The sequence below is a fragment of the Nomascus leucogenys genome, chromosome 13 (assembly GCF_006542625.1).
Source record: "Nomascus leucogenys isolate Asia chromosome 13, Asia_NLE_v1, whole genome shotgun sequence".
Classification (NCBI taxonomy): Eukaryota; Metazoa; Chordata; class Mammalia; order Primates; family Hylobatidae; genus Nomascus; species Nomascus leucogenys.
The window spans coordinates 25,782,326-25,798,144 of NC_044393.1; the positions used below are offsets into that span (position 1 = coordinate 25,782,326).

At 50.0% G+C, this 15,819-nt stretch overlaps 1 protein-coding gene and 1 long non-coding RNA gene across 3 annotated transcripts in view; one reads left to right on the plus strand and one right to left on the minus strand.

Annotated features, from left to right (window-relative positions):
- Positions 1-1,556, minus strand: part of LOC115837954 — a 33,801-nt gene extending 32,245 nt beyond the window's left edge. The window contains exon 1 of the long non-coding RNA XR_004032993.1: positions 1,321-1,556. This is a non-coding gene — a long non-coding RNA (uncharacterized LOC115837954). The remainder of the gene's footprint in view (positions 1-1,320) is intronic.
- KIAA1755 (KIAA1755 ortholog) overlaps positions 917-15,819 on the plus strand; it is a 47,775-nt gene continuing 32,872 nt past the window's right edge. For both annotated transcript variants that reach the window (XM_030825799.1, XM_030825800.1), the window contains exons 1-2: positions 917-1,178; positions 15,027-15,224. In XM_030825799.1, the coding sequence (XP_030681659.1) occupies positions 1,176-1,178; positions 15,027-15,224 (201 nt within the window). In that variant the 5' untranslated portion in view covers positions 917-1,175. The remainder of the gene's footprint in view (positions 1,179-15,026; positions 15,225-15,819) is intronic.

Sequence of the window (15,819 nt, forward strand, 5' to 3'; positions counted from 1 at the left end):
TATATATGTATATATGTGTGTATATATATGTATATATGTGTGCATATATACATGTATGTATATGTGTGTGTATATATGCCTATATATATTAGTGCCTATATATATATAATATATGTATATATATATATAGAGAGAGAGAGCGGCATTAATCCCATTCGTGAGGGCTCTGCCCTCTCATGACCCAATCACTTTCCAAAGGCCCCACCTCCTAATACCATCATACTGAGGATTAGGTTGGACATATGAATTTGGGAGGTACACGCACATTTAGACCCTAGCAGTCATCTAGTTTCTTTGTTTTACTCCAAAGCTGAGGCTCGGTAGGAAATACCGACTTGGCCAAGGTCATTATCTGAGTCAAGAACAGAACTCGCACACAGCCGTCATCACCTCAAAGCCTTGAATTAGGCCGTCATGATGGGGCATAATGTGGGAGAATTCAAGGGCACTGGGACAGATGCTTACTCCTCATCACCAAATCTAAGCAGCAGGCACTATCATTATCATCGTCATCATCATCATCATCCCACCCCATTTTACAGATGAAGAAATAGAAGCTTAAGAGAGTCTGTGACTCCCTGGGAAGTGTAGGAGGAGGAGACTCGAACTCGGGTATGCCAGCGAGGTCCGCGGGCGCTTAACCCGGCTGCTGCGGCTCGAGGCCTCGTTCTGCCTGTCTGTACAATGGGGCCGTCAGGACCGGGCGCGCCGTGGGAAGAGCGAGGAGCGGGGAGGAAAACTCGGCGGGGCGGGCTCGGGTTCCTCGGGTTCCAGCTGGCTGCCGAGGGGGTGGGCGGAGGGAAGGGGGGGCGGTGGGGGCGGGGCGCGCGGGCTGGGGGCGAGGGCGCAGGCACAAAGGGGCCGCTGTCCCGCCGCGCCCCGCCCCGCTCCGCCTCTGCTGCCGCCCCCCGTCTAGTGGCCCGACCCGCGCCGCCCACGGCTCCCTTTCGCCGTCTCCAGCCTCAGTCCCTCTCTGTCTCTCTCTCAGTCTCTCTCCCTGTCCCCACCGGCCGCTCCTCCGAGATGACGCCGGGGTCGGTGCCCCGGGCCTGCCCTCTCCCCTGGCTCCAGAGCTAGGCGGGACCGAGGGCTGCCCCAGACAGACGGACTCGCGGACCCATAGACCCCGCGCCCAGGACAGGAGCCGCGCCGCCCTCCGCTGGCAGTCCGTCACCATGGTAACGCGCCAAGGCCTGGACCACCTCGCTCTGCCCCCTTTCAGTGGGCACAGCCCTCCCCCATTCCCTACAGAACCGCCCCGGGTGGCCCTGGCCGTTTACGCTGAGACGATCCTCAGTGCCTCGGCAGGGCTGTGCTTACCTGCTTCCACCCCAGCAGGGGTTCAAGGGCAGGAGCCCATCTCTGGCCGCGTCCTCTCCTGGCTTCTCCATGCGTGTGTATGGATGGAGTAAGATTGGACTTGTAAACTTTAATATTCCCCAACTCCTAGACCTGAGCCTGAATCTCAGCCCTGAGGCTGAGGGCTGAAACGGGGTGGTTTTGCATGTTTGTTTTGGAACTGACTGTAATATGCACATTGTCCCGGCAGTGAGTTTGGATGGCGGAGAGTGGTGGTGGGGGTTAAAGTCCCCTCCCAGGCCAGCCAGGCAGTGCAGGGCCAGGAGGGTTAAGGGTCCAGGGTGAAAAGGAGAGAACTGCTTACCAAAACTTGGGATGCTTTTGCTGTTTTAGACTCAGCTATGGAAAGTCAGATATACACAGTGAACACAGGGTGCTTCCATGGGAATTGGCTGGGGAGAGGGAAGAGGAAGGGACTTTTGGAGCTGGAACCTTGAAAAAAGTTGGAACATTCTGGGAGAATGTGTGTGTGTGTGTGTGTGTGTGGTGGTGGTGGTGGTGGTGGCGGGGATGCGTTTGTGCCAGTATCTGGCAACAGGGAATGAAAGAAAAGTCTGTTTTCAGAGGATTTCAGCCCAGCTCCAGACAGATACAAGAGCCCTAGGCAAATTCACAGGGGCTGTAAGGATTTGGAAAAAAGCTGTGAAGACAGGCCAAGGCTTTAACCCCGTGACTGTGACCAACCATGTTGAATTTGTGTGGGTTTTCACTCACCGAAATGCATCTCCACAAACAGAAGAATTCCATATAGAGGTGTTCATACTCTCTCTCTCTCTCACACACGCATGCAAGCATGCACACACACGTACACATGCACACACACGTACACATGCACGCACAGAGCACACTTGAATGCTCCCACTGACTCACACAGCTGAACACATGTTCACACCCTCTCATACACCCATGCCTTCTCCACCTGCTCCCCCATACTGCTAAACTGTGGGCATACATTGGCATACACACCACAGACATATATATTGCAAAACCAGGCACCTACGTCCATGCACTGGCGGGACAGGTGTACACACACATGGCTCTTGGAGCTGTTTGAAAATACTGTCACAAGCCAATGGTTATTCACCTCTCCCTACAGGCAAGGCCTCGTGCTAGGTGATTTACATCCAGGAGTCGTAACTCATACCAACTCTAAGATTAGACCTGCTGCTATCTCCAACAGATGGGGACCTCAGGCTCTGGGAACTTAAGTAGCTGCCCAGGGTCACCCCAACCAGAAAGTGCAAGTTAGGACAGTCTGAATTCTGAGCCTGCACTCGGCAGTCATGGTCACTCCAGGGCCACAGCCTGCACCTGGTGTTTGCCAAGCCTCTCCTGCTTTCACACCTAACCTAGTAATTAGAACCCCCTCACTGAACCCCAGATCCTCAGATCAAGGGTCAGGTACTGGTCTGCCTCCTGTCAAAGGGTGAGCAACTCTTTCCAGATTGGGAACAATGTGCAGATTTCCTTCCCTTGCCTGTCTTTAAAGAATAAAGGTTGTTGCCAGCCTACCTCCCTGACCTCACTTCTGTGCTCCAGCCGCTCCAGCCTTGCTTCTGAGCCTTTTATGGTTCATGCTCCCTGCTGCCCCAGGGCCTTTGCACATGCTGTTCCTGCTTGGAGGAATACCTTCACCTAATGAATTCTTATTTACCCGGTAAATCTTCACCCACGTCACCTCTTCAGGAAAGCCTTCCCTGATTTCCCTGACTCTTACTCTAGCATGTCATGTATCTTTCCTTTATGATAACCCATCATAGCTGTAATTTTTGTGGGGCATTTAATTAACAGCTGTCTAGTGTTTGGGGGCACCCCCATGTCAGAGAATCTTATGACAAAGGGGCTTAGGGTTGATCCTGTCCCATGGTTCCCAAATTTTAGTATCACCGAAACAACTTTTACACATCCACTTACTGGATAAAATATATAAGAAAATAATAAAATCTACTACTTATTATTTGCTCAATATTTTTCTTTACATCAACTTACTTTGTACACTGAAAAATATATTTAAATGGAAAATTTTATATCACAACCATGAAAAAATAAGTATCCATTGTCATAAATAGAAAGTAACTAAGCTGGGCGCAGTGGCTCACACCTGTAATCTCAGCGCTTTGGGAGGCCGAGGCGGGCAGATCACCAGAGGTCAGGAGTTCAAGACCAGCCTGGCCAACATGGTGAAACCCCGTCTCTACTGAAAACACAAAAACTAGCCGGGCGTGGTGGCAGGTGCCTGTCATCCCAGCTACTCGGGAGGCTGAGTCAGAAGAATCACTTGAACCCAGGGGGCGGAGGTTGCAGTGAGCCGAGATCACGCCATTGCACTCCAGCCTAGAGGACAAGAGTGAGACTTTGTCTCAAAAAAAAAAAAAAAAAAAAGAAAAGAAAAGAAAGTAACTATAAAATATGTACTCAATGAAGGCAAATCTGTGTTAGTAAATTCTGGCTGGATGAGGTTGGTGGTGAACAATTTCAAGCCCAAGGACTGTTTTCTTTTGTTAAACAGAGTGAGGAGTAAGTGCCTGAGAGGTGTTCGAGATAGACTGGTTCCAGACTGAGGTGTTGTCCTTGGTGTCATCGGGAGGAATAGAAGAGAACTGGAGTAACTTTCTCGCTGCGATTTCACATCAATCTATGTTCTCCCAAAATTGTTTTGTGGGCCACCTATGAGAAAAACTGGTCAAGTTCAGGGTTTATTTATTTATTTATTTTTTAGATGGAGTCTCGCTCTGTCACCCAGGCTGTAATGCAGTGGGACTGTCTTGGCTCACTGCAACCTCTGCCTCCCAGGTTTAAGCGATTCTCATGCCTCAGCCTCCTGAGTAGCTGGGACTATAGGTGTGTGACATTATGCCCAGCTAATTTTTGCATTTTTAGTAGAGATGGGGTTTCACCACGTTGGCCAGTCTGGTCTCGAACTCCTGACCTCAAGTGATCCTCCCATCGCAACCTCCCAAAGTGCTGGGATTGCAGGCATGAGCCACCATGCCCAGCCAAGTTCAGTTTAATCCATTCAACATTGCCCATGTACCTGCTGCCTGGCAGTACCCCACCCCAGTTCCCTACTGTGTGCCAGGCCCTGTATAAGGACGTGGTTCCTGCTTTGGGGGCTGGCAGTCCATGGAGAAGGCAGGTTCATCCACAGATAATTCTAGGCTGTGTCTAATGGGTGGTGGGGGTCCATCTCTCTGCCTGGAAGCACATGTGTCCTGAAAAGCAAAGAGAAGAGAGGCAAGTCTGGAAGGGCTCTGAAGGGTGGGCAGGAGGTTGCTCAGTCCAGGGAGCGGTGCAGTGGAAGCAGAGACACAGAGATGTGTGTCCGGGCAGCACTTTCCAAGGTGGGGCATCTAATACGGGTTCCAGGAGGGGAGATTTTGGATGGTGCTTAGATGAACATTTTTTTAGTTTACAGCTTTTCATCTTAATGAGTATTAGGAAGTAATTTAAACAGCACAAACACATAATAATAAATGTAAATAATTTTTTTTGAGACAGGGTCTCTCTCCATCACCTAGGCTGGATGGAGTACAGCGGTATGATCATAGCTCACTGCAGCCTCTATCTCCCAGGCTCAAGCAATCCTCCCACCTTAGCCTCCCAAGCAGCTAGGACTACAGGTGCATGTCACCATGCTCAGCTTTTTATTTTTTGTAGAGATAGGGCCTCCCTGTGTTGCCTAGGCTGGTCTTGAACTCCTGGGCTCAAGCGATTCTCCTGCCTCGGCCTCCCAAAAGTGCTGGGATTATAGGCATGAGTCACCACACCCAGCCAAAAAATAGATTTAAGTTGAAAAAGAATTGACAAAAAGTCAAACGTTAAGTAAATAATAATAAAAAAAGTAGGCCAATAACAAATTAAAATATGTGAACATGGCAGAAAGAGCCTCATGAATGGGACCCATGATGATTGGAAAGCCCTGGGCTAGAGCATAAAGTATGTTTAGAAGAAGTAGGGAAGATAAGCTGGGAGCTGACTGACTGGCCACAGCACCAGGCCAGTGAGTTGCTAAGGCAATAGGGAGCCACCCGAGGTTGTTGAGCAGTGGAGGGTCACAGTTGGATCTCTGTGTTAGAAAGCCCACTGTGATGGCTAAGAGGAGCCTGGCGTGGTAGCAGGGAGCCCGGGGAATGAGACAGGACAGCTGGTGGTTATGTGCCCAGGGTCATACCCCAGTGCTACCATTTAGTAGCAGTAGAGCCTTGAGCTCAGTTTCTTAACTTGTAAAATGGGAATAAAAATACCCAGCCCATAGAATTATTAAGAAAAAATAGTTAATGAAAGATGCTTAGCAGGGGCCTAACATACCAGACAGTAGGAAGCAGCTCTGGTTACAATTGTGATCATGATGTGGTTTGGGTGGGAGATGGTGAGCCCAGGGCAGAGGAAAAGGGGAGAGGGAGAGAAAGGAACAAACACAAAACTAAGGCTCAGTGAGGGGCAGGGGGTCGAGGTCATGCAGATGATATAGACAGAGCTGGACTATAACATGGGTCTTCTGACACCCACTCGCTTCTCGGCTCACTGCATCAGGGCTGTTTTACCAGTTTCTGAAAGTTTTTTTATACGAGCCAATACTCACTCATACCTCCACCCACACAAAAATAAAGAGGACTTAAAGCAGAAGTTTTAGTTGGAAGTGAGCAAGAACTTCCTGGCAGCCAGAGGCACAGAATGCTGGTTCTAGAATCTCCAGCCTGGAGAAGTTCAGGAGGAGTGTCCCAGGTCGTTGAGACTGGAAATTACAACCTGACACCCGCTGGGCCGTATCTGGCTCACAGATGTGTTTGGCTTGGCCAACTTTTTCAAAATTGGGAGGTTTTACTGAAAAATCAGTAGATCAGGTGGTGCTGGGCCAAAGCAACACTCAGCTGATGCTGATGAGAAGGGGTGTGTGCCCCAAGCCCCTCTATTCCCCATTGCTTCCCTGGTGCTGAGGCTGACTATCTCCAAAGGGTAGAAGTGAGTGCTTTCTCATATTCAGCCAGTGTCTTCATGTTACCTGTCAGGCCCCTGGAAGCATTTATTTATACCTGTGGCTGTTGGTTTAGACTGACTCTTCCTAGGCCTGAGGTAGGAAGATGGATGAGACAGATTTTTTTTTTTTTTTTTTGAGACAGGTCTCACTCTGTCACCCGGGCTGGACTGCAGTGGCCCAATCTCTGCTCACTGCAGCTTCTGCCTCCCAGTTTCAAGCAATTCTCCTGCCTCGGCCTTCTGAGTAGCTGTGATTATCGGCACCTGCCACCACACCCGGCTAGTTTTTGTATTTTTAGTAGAGACGGGGTTGCACTATGTTGGCCAAGCTGGTCTTGAACTCCTGACCTCAGGTGATCTGCCTGCCTCAGCCTCCCAAAGTGCTGGGATTACAGGCATGAGCCACTGCACCCGGCCCCTGATTATACTTTGAATTCTAGAATGCCCCTACTGGAAGGGCCCTTGAAGGTAGATATGTTTAGTGCCTCCCTTTTATAGATGGGGAAACTGAGGCCAGGGTCACCCAGAGAGTCAGGGGCATAATCTCACCTTCCCTAGGCATTTTTTTTTTTTTCCAAGGAACACGGCAGAGGTTGAAGGTAGTGCTAGGACTCTGTCCATTTTGGCTTTTCTCAGTCCTCTCTTCCCAAGTAAGGAGGCGGCAAATGCTAAGTGATACTAAAATCTTTGCCCTTTGCAGTAAATGGATAAATCTGGACCTTTAAGAAAAGCTCAGTCCAGCTGGGCGCGGTGGCTCGTGACTGTAATCCCAGCAGTTTGGGAGGCCAAGGTGGGTGGATCACCTGAGGTCAGGAGTTTGAGACCAGCCTGGCCAACATGAAGAAACCCCGTCTCTACTAAAAATACAAAAAATTAACTGGGCGTGTTGGCAGGTGCCCGTAATCCCAGCTACCCGGGAGGCTGAGGCAGGAGAATCGCTTGAACCCAGGAGGCAGAGGTTGCAGTGAGTCGAGATGGCAGCATTGCACTCCAGCCTGGGCAATAAGAGCAAAACTCTTTCTTGAAAAGAAAAGAAAAAGAAAAGCTTAGTCCACATCTCAGAAGGTCCAGCTAACAACATCTGGTGAAACCATTTACAAAGGGAGCCAGCCTTAAAAACACATACACTCACACTTTTATTTTTTCCCCTCCTGATTATAAAAGCTATACAAGCTGGTTACAGAATGTTTGGAAAATCCAGCAAACTATGAAGAAAATTAAAAGGCTGCCTTACGAAGCCCCTGCCTCACACAGCCCTCAGGGGTAACTGCAGTTAACACTTTACTTAATACTTGGAGTTTTTTCTAGGCTTACATGGTTTTACTCATACTATAGATCATACTGTATGACACTGTTTTCTTTAAAAAAAACTCCAATAGTCAGGGGTGGGAGAGTTGGCTGGCAAGGGTCCTCTTTCTGGAGTGGTGGAGGTCTTTTGTCTCTTGATCTGGGTAAGTGGATACAGGGTTCATACATAGGTAAAAAGGCATCATCCTGTGCCTTTTATATTTGCTTATTTTACTGGATAAAAATGGTATTTAAGATTATAATACTAGTAGCTCATTGCAAAGACATTGAAATGGAAGTATACGCATGCCCCTACTCCCCTGCCCAAGTATAACCGCTGCGAGCAAGTAGTCCCTCCTAACCTACAAGCTTCCCTGGGTCAGTCTGGAAGGTCGTGAGCATGGTATAGGAGCCAGCAGTGCGGGCCTGGTTCTACCTGTCCCCCTGGTGAGCTCCTTCTCTGACCTTGGGCTGCAGGGGAGGGGGCTGTGGCTCGTCTCACCTTCTTCCTTTTCAGCCTCACACCCGCTGGCTCCTGCCTGGCCCAGGCGGCTGCGGGCTGTGCTCACTGGGAAGGAATGGAAACACATCTATTAAGTTTCATGGAAATGATGTTGAGGGGCCCACGTCTGGTGTTTGGGTTCCTGTGGTCCCAGGCTGGGCTGCCGGGTGGATTGGGAATGAGAGTAGCTAGCGTTCCTTCCTGCAGCCGCTTGGGCACCCCCACACCCACCACAGTGTGCTTCCTCCAATAATTGGATGGCTTATGAGCCCCTGGGGTTCAGGCCTATAGTGGGTAATGTGCTGGCCAAGAGCTCAGAGCTCTGTTAACTCGGAACATACTTCCTTTTTACTGGCTCCCCCTTAAATGGTAACAGTGTGTGGCAAACTGAGCCAATTTGTGAAAGCTAAGGGCGTCCCAGTCTCTGAGCCTTGCTCTGTGAGAGGTAAACAGTTTCTTCAGGCGCCACTAGAAACTGGGAAGGACAGGCAGCTGGGATCGTCAGTCCCCACAGCTGGTGGTCCCCAGGCAGAGGGGGCGGCTGGAGACAGGGGAAGATCTGGGCAGACTTGGCAGGCCCCAGTCGGGATTGGATCCTGGCTCTGTCTTTCTCTTCTCTGTGGTCTTGGGTAAGATCAGCCTCGGTTTCTTGACTTGCAAAACGTGTCATTCCTACTTGGCTCCTGGCATCGTTGTGTGGGCTAAGCAAGAGAATGCAAGTAGGGGACCTGGGCACAGTAGCCGCCTGGAGACTGTTATTATCACTGGGGTGACAGCAGTGGACACAGGGAGGGACCAGGAGAGGGGGTATGCTTCACACAAAGGCTGGGACTTAAGGTTGGGCTGACAGGATGAGTGAAAGTAAGTAAGAATGAATAACAGTAACAGCAGCGGCCATGCCTTTGACTTTCCCCAAGACCCTCTACATCCATTAGCTCCTTGTGTCTCTAGAACGACCATCTGAGTGAGGTAGGATAGGAATCAGAATCCCATCTATGTGCAGAAGGGGAAACTGAGGCACATCAGGGAAAGATAGTTTAACTCACTGTTTCCCTGAGGTTAGGATGCAGACCAGAGTGATGACACAGACAACTGGCAAGGAGCCTGTCTCTGGAGTATGGAGATCTTTTGTCTCTTGATCTGGGTAAGTGGTTACAGGGACTCATACATAGGTTAAAAGGCATCAACCTGTGCCCTTTATATTTGTTTATTTTACTTGACAAAAATGATACTTAAGATTATAATGGGGCCGGGCACGGCGTCTCATACCTGTAATCCCAGCACTTCAGGAGGCCGAGGCGGGCGGATCACCTGAGGTCAGGAGTTCAAGACCAGCTTGGCCAACATGGTGAAACTGCATCTCTACTAAAACTACAAAAATTAGCCGGGTGTGGTGGTGGATGCCTATAATTCCAGCTACACGGGAGGCTGAGGCAGAAGAATCGCTTGAACCCGGGAGGTGGAGGTTGCAGTGAGCCAAGATTGCACCGCTGTATACTCCAGCCTGGACGACAAAGTGAGACTCTGTCTCAAAAAAAAAAAAAAAGATTATAATAGCAATGGCTCATTGCAAAGATATTGAAATAGAAGTATACACACTTGCCCCCCCACCCCCGACTGCCCAGGTATAACCACTGTGAGCAGGTAGTTTTCTATGTCCCTCTGCACCTACAAGTTTCCCTGGGTCAGTCTGGAAGGTCATGAGCATAGTATAGGGGCCAGGAATGCGGGCCTGGTTAAACACAAGGTATGTCGCAGACTGGAACTAAATGACATGGAACCATGTGATGAGACAGTCAGTCCCTTTCAAATTCTCTGAGCCTCTCCAGACCTAAGGAGAAAGGCTTCGTCTGGGGATAAGATGTCTTTAACATCTCTCTGATGTGTTCGGGAGAAAGAGAGGAGGAAGACCCCCTTAGGCTCCAAGAGGTGACCAGATGTCCCTAGAATTTAATGGTACTGTTTGTTTTCATTGTTTATTTTTATTTTTTAAAGTCATTTATTTTCACAAAAATACAAACAGTAAACAAAAAGTATACTTTATATAGTAAGTAATATATTTAAATATATTTTTATAAATGAATATAAAAACCATTCAATGCATCATCAGTTTATTTTTGGAGTTACATTCTATTTATGCCAGTTTACGGTTATTTTTCCATTTATAGTGATGATGTAATAACAATTATAATATTGCCACAGATCCACCCAAACATGGTGATTCCTACGTTCTTCTTGCCCTTGCCCCCATATGTGCCTGGTAACATGGCTGCCCCCACATATTCCCACCTATGTAGAACATCATGGCGCCCTGCATTTGCATATTAAAAGGCTAGGGTAGTAGGGCCAGTTTTTTCATGGGCTACCTGAGTGACATGCCTGGTCAAACCAATCCCCTGAGCCCTATGGAAATCAGACACCATCTCCTCCAGCCTCCTCGTAGAAGCAGCCACTTTTCTGCAGCACACAGGGTTTTCTCTTTGTTAGAATCCTCCTCCCTCTGTCTCCATACGGGGGAGCTGTTTTCTTCTTCCTTCTTTCTTTCTTGCCTATTAAACTCTCTGCTCCTTAAAACCACCACCCCACACACACAATAATAATAATAATAATAATAATATGACCACAGAAATTGTAGTGATGGCTCTTACTTAATGAGCACCTACTAAATTCTAGTCCTGTGCAGAGAATTTGCATGTATTACCTCACCCAATCTTGATCAACTCTTTAAGGTGGGTGTAATTACAGTCTCCATTTTACAGATGAGGAAACTGAGGCACAACGAGTTAAATCTGACTTGCCAGGTACACACAACCAGTAGGTGACAGAACCAGAGTTTGAACCTGGGCAGTCTGGCTGCACTTGCATAACCACTGTGATGATATAGAGTCTCATTGAAAAACACAGTTATGTAAGTTTTGAAAAAATGAGTGGATTTGAAGAAAAATAGTAAGTGCTAATAGTATGCACGGTATGAGGAGATGCTAAAAATCATAAAAGTCATCATGAATGATTAAATTTCCAAAACCAAAACAAAGCAAGCTCAGCCCAGCTCAATATGCTTTCTTTACACAAGGAAAGAGGCCCAGAGAGGGAAAGGACCTACTCAAGGCTGCACAGAGAGGCCGGAGCCGACGTCTCAACAGAAAGGCCAGAGCCCAGGTCTCAGGAGAGAGGAGGGAGGGAGTGGGGAGGGCACGTGGCAGGTGAAGGGACTGCTCCAGGATTGCATGGGGTGGGAAATGTCAGAGTTCGACCGTGATTGGTGGGGGTTGGGGGGGATTAGAAGAGGACACCAGGCCAGATGAGACCTTCCCTGTTCTGCCAAGTCGAAGGCCCCTCCCTCCACCTCAGTGTAAAACCTCCTGGGTACATGTGATTTCAGCACCAGGTGCCTGTCTGTCCATCATCCTCTCTGAGCTCACTGCCATGGCAGTGTTCAGACCCTCTTTCCATCACAATAGGCTGTGGACACTCATATCATTCACTCATTCATTGTACAAATAGTGATGGCGGCCCCCTGTGCCCAGCACTGTATGGGCTATGGGTGGGAGGGAGCCTCAGTCCTCCGTAAAAGCCTCCTGGCATTGGAATCTTGCTGGCATTGAGAAATGCCACCCTCTTCCTCCTCAGAGTACCTATTGTATTTCTCTTTCTTCAGGGGACTCGTTTACTAAAATGATTTTTCCCTCCTAAGTAAGCTCCCTTTGAGTGGGGTCCTTATTTATTCTCATCTCCCTTTGCCCCCTGGGCAACAGGTGGACTTGGAGCTTGCAACCAGGCTGGGGCAACCAGAAGGGCCCCTGTGAGGCTCATGACCAATGGGTCCTAAGACCATACCTGGGTGGAAACCTCTGGCCTAGTCCAACTTGTCTATTTGACAGAAAAGTGGTGGTTCTGACCAGGCGTGGTGGTTCATGCCTCTAATCCCAGCACTTTGGGAAGGCAAGGCGGGTGGCTAGCTTGAGCTCAGGAGTTCGAGACCAGCCTGGGCAACATGGTGAAACCCCATCTCTACCAAAAATACAAAAATTAGCCAGGCTTGGTGGTGGGTGCCTGTGGTCCACAGCTACTCGGGAGGCTGAGGTGGAAAGATTGCTGGAGCCCAGGAAGTCAAGACTGCAGTGAGCCGAGATAGCACCACTGCACTCCAGTCTGGGTGACAGAGCAAGATCTCCTGTCTTAAAAAAAAAAAAAAAAAAAAAAAAAAGGTCAAGCGTGGTGGCTCATGCCTGTAATTCCAGCTACTCGGGCTGAGGCAAGAGAATCGCTTGAACCTGGGAGGCAGAGGCTGCAGCGAGCAGAGATCGGGACACTGCACTCCAGCCTGGGCAACAGAGCAAGACTCTGTCTCAATAATAAAAAAAAAAAAAGAAAAGAAAAGAAAAATTGTGGTTCAGAGATGGACATTTTGTTTCTTCTGCCATAAAATTTATGAAGCACCTGTTTGTGCCGGGTCCTGTGCAGACACTGAGGCCCCAGAGAGGAAAAGAAGCCAGTGCTTAACTGTACCTGCCTCCTATTGCCACTGTAGCAAATGATCATGCACTTGAGTTTCAAGCTACACAAGTATAGTATCTTGCAGGTAATAAAAGATCAGAGGCCTGACATGCATCTCATTGGGCCAAAAACAAAGTCTTGGCAGGGCTGTTTCTCTTGTGGAGGCTCTAGGGGACAATCCATTTGCTTGCCTTCTCCAGCTTCTAGGAGACGCCCGCATTCCTTGGCTCCTGCTCTATGTTCCAAGCCAGCAATATCACATCTCTCTGATCCCGCTTCCGTTGTCATATTTCCGCTATTTATTTATTATTTGATTTTATTTGTTATTGCTCTGTCGCCTAGGCTGGAGTGCAGTGGCGCCATCTCGGCTCACTGAAACCTCCATCTCCCAGGTTCAAGCAATTCTCATGCCTTGGCCTCCCGAGGATTACACGCACACATCACCACACCTCGCTACTTTTTTTATTTTTAGTAAAGATGGGGTTTTGCCATGTTGGCCAGGCTGGCCTTGAACTCCTGACCTCAAGGGATCCACCCACCTTGGCCTCCCAAAGTGCTGGGATACAGGCATAAGCCACCACACCCAGCCTATTTATGATTTTTAACGTAATAAGAGATGGGATCTCACTATGTTGCCCAGGCTGGTCTCAAATTCCTAGCCTCAGGCGATCCTCCCACCTCAGCTTCCCAAAGTGCTGGGATTACAGGTGTAAGCCACCGCCCCTGGCCCATAGTCACATTTCTTCTTACCCTTCCCTCTTCTGCATCCTCTTCCACCTGGTGATTACACTGGGCCCATTTGTCTAATCCAGGATGGTCTCCTTGTTTTAAAGTCAGCTGATGAGCAAACTTAATTCCATCGGTAGCCTTAACTCCCCTTTGTCTTGTAAGGTAGCACATTCACAGGTTCCAGAGATTAGGATGTGGGCATCATTGGAGGTCATTCTACCCATTACACCTGCCTTTAGGTGGGAACTGCTGTAATAGGGGCACTATGGGATCCCAGAAAAGGGGACACCTGATCTTACTGGGGTAGTGGGGGGCGCCCAAGAAAATCTCCTGGAGGAGGTGACGGCTGACCTGAGTCTTGAATGAGGAGTTGGCCAGGCGAGGAGGGGTGGAAGTGAAGGGCATTCCAACAGGAAGGCACTGCATGTGTGGAGGCCTGGAGGTGAGCGAGGGAAGGCATGTGCCACTGTGGCCAAAGCATGGAGAGAGGTGGTGAGGCTGGAGGGGAGGCGGGGGTGGAGGGCAGCTGCCAGATCTCAGGGGAGCTGGATGCCTGGAGGCTGATGCTTCCTGAAGACAGTGGGAGCCTTTGAGGGGTTTGGAGCAGAGACTGATGAGGTCAGGTTTGCATTTGAGAAAGGTCACTTTGGGGTCCTGGTGGAAAATGGCGGCTGGGGTGAGGAAGATGAGAATTTGGCAGCCAAGGAGAGGAGTCAGGTGATCCTGGGTCCTGGGCCCAGTGTTCCCTCTCCTGGACTCTGACTGCCAGGAGAACGGGCTGACTGCCTTCTGGATCCCTTCCTGGAAGAGGCGGTGAAGCCTGGATCAGGGTGGGGGCAGGGGACAGAGCAGAGCACCTGGCTGGAGAGCTGTTGGTGGAGGGGAAGTGGTGTGGGACACACTGAGGGCTGTTTGTGGGTTGGGAGGCAGGAGGACAAGCAGTGTTGTGAGCAGATTTCTGGCCTAGGAGCCTGACTGGGTGGTGGGGTCATCACTGAGGTAGGACTGGGGGAGGAGCAGATTTGGGAAGTTGCCAGGTTGGGTCTGATGTGTTGGCAGTTGGTGGCTGAGAGGCATCTAGGAGGTCCATGGGAGGCAGCTGGCTGTACGGTCTGCAGCCGTGGACTTGTATCAGTTATTGCTGTGTGAAAAATGACCCCAAAGCTCAGTGGCAAAACAGCAATCACTTATTCTCACTCTCCCATCTGCATGTGGAGTGGGCTGTCTGATCTGGGCTGGGCTTCCCTCATGTCTCAGCTTCAGGCTGCAGGCCTGCAGGCCAGCCAGGCGGTCAGACTGGGGCAATGCCAAAATCCTCTTTCTCTTTGACCCTGACCTGAATGCCCACCGCCCCACCCCTATTCCTCCACGTCAGCAGATGACATTTGAGCAAAGACCTGCAAGAGGTGTGGGAATGACGCTGTCTTGAGGAAGAGCATTCTAGGCAGAGGGAACAGCCAGTGCAAAGGCCCTGAGGTGAGATTGTGCCTAGTGTGTTTGAGGGACAGGAAAGAAGGCCAGTGTGGCTGGCAGTGATGAGTGAGCGGGGCGGGGTAGGAGAGGAGGTCAGAGAATTAGCAGGGGCCTTAGGCATATGGGGCCTGGAAGGTCACGGGAAGTGGTCTCTGCCCTCATTATCATTGCTATTATCACCCCCTCCTCCTGTCCCCCACAGGACCCTCCATCCCTCGACACAGCCATCCAGCATGCCCTGGCGGGCCTCTATCCTCCTTTCGAGGCCACGGCACCCACCGTCCTGGGTCAGGTGTTTCGTCTCCTGGACTCTGGCTTCCAGGGGGATGGGCTGAGCTTCCTTCTGGATTTCCTGATCCCTGCCAAGCGCCTGTGTGAGCAAGTGCGAGAAGCAGCCTGTGTGAGTCGAGAGGGAAACAGGGCCAGGGGACAAGCTGTCCCAGAAAGTCATGGGGCTGGAGGTGGGCAGAGAAGGAGGTGGGCTGGCATGTGTCTTGTTTCAAGGGGAACTGAGGGTGTGGGGGGACTTTCCAAGTATCATTGCTTGTCCAAGGGGAGACATCAGCCCCCCCAGATGGAAGGGGCTTTACCCTGTGACATCTATGAGTTCATTACATTGTACTGTCACCAGCAGAGAAGAAGGCCTGAATAAAGGCATCCTTGGGGGCTCCCTGGTCTTGGGGAGCCCGCCCTGCGCCTGACATTGTGGGCACTGCCAAGTGCCTTGGGTGAAGTGGGGTAGCTTCAGTGGAAATAGCAGAGAAGGTCCTAGAGCTTCCCCAGGGCCCGTGAGGCATCAGGACTCTTGCTTTCTTCCCCTGTGACCTCTTCAAACTCAGATCTCAGGGAGGCCTCTGCCAAGGGAAAGTGGAGAGAAAACTGTTTTAGCCAGACTCATTGGCTGCAAATGACAGAATCCTCACTCAGACCAGGGAAGGGTGGATCAGGCCTCAGGCCCAGGTTGATCCACTGATCAAATCCCATGAAGACCCTTC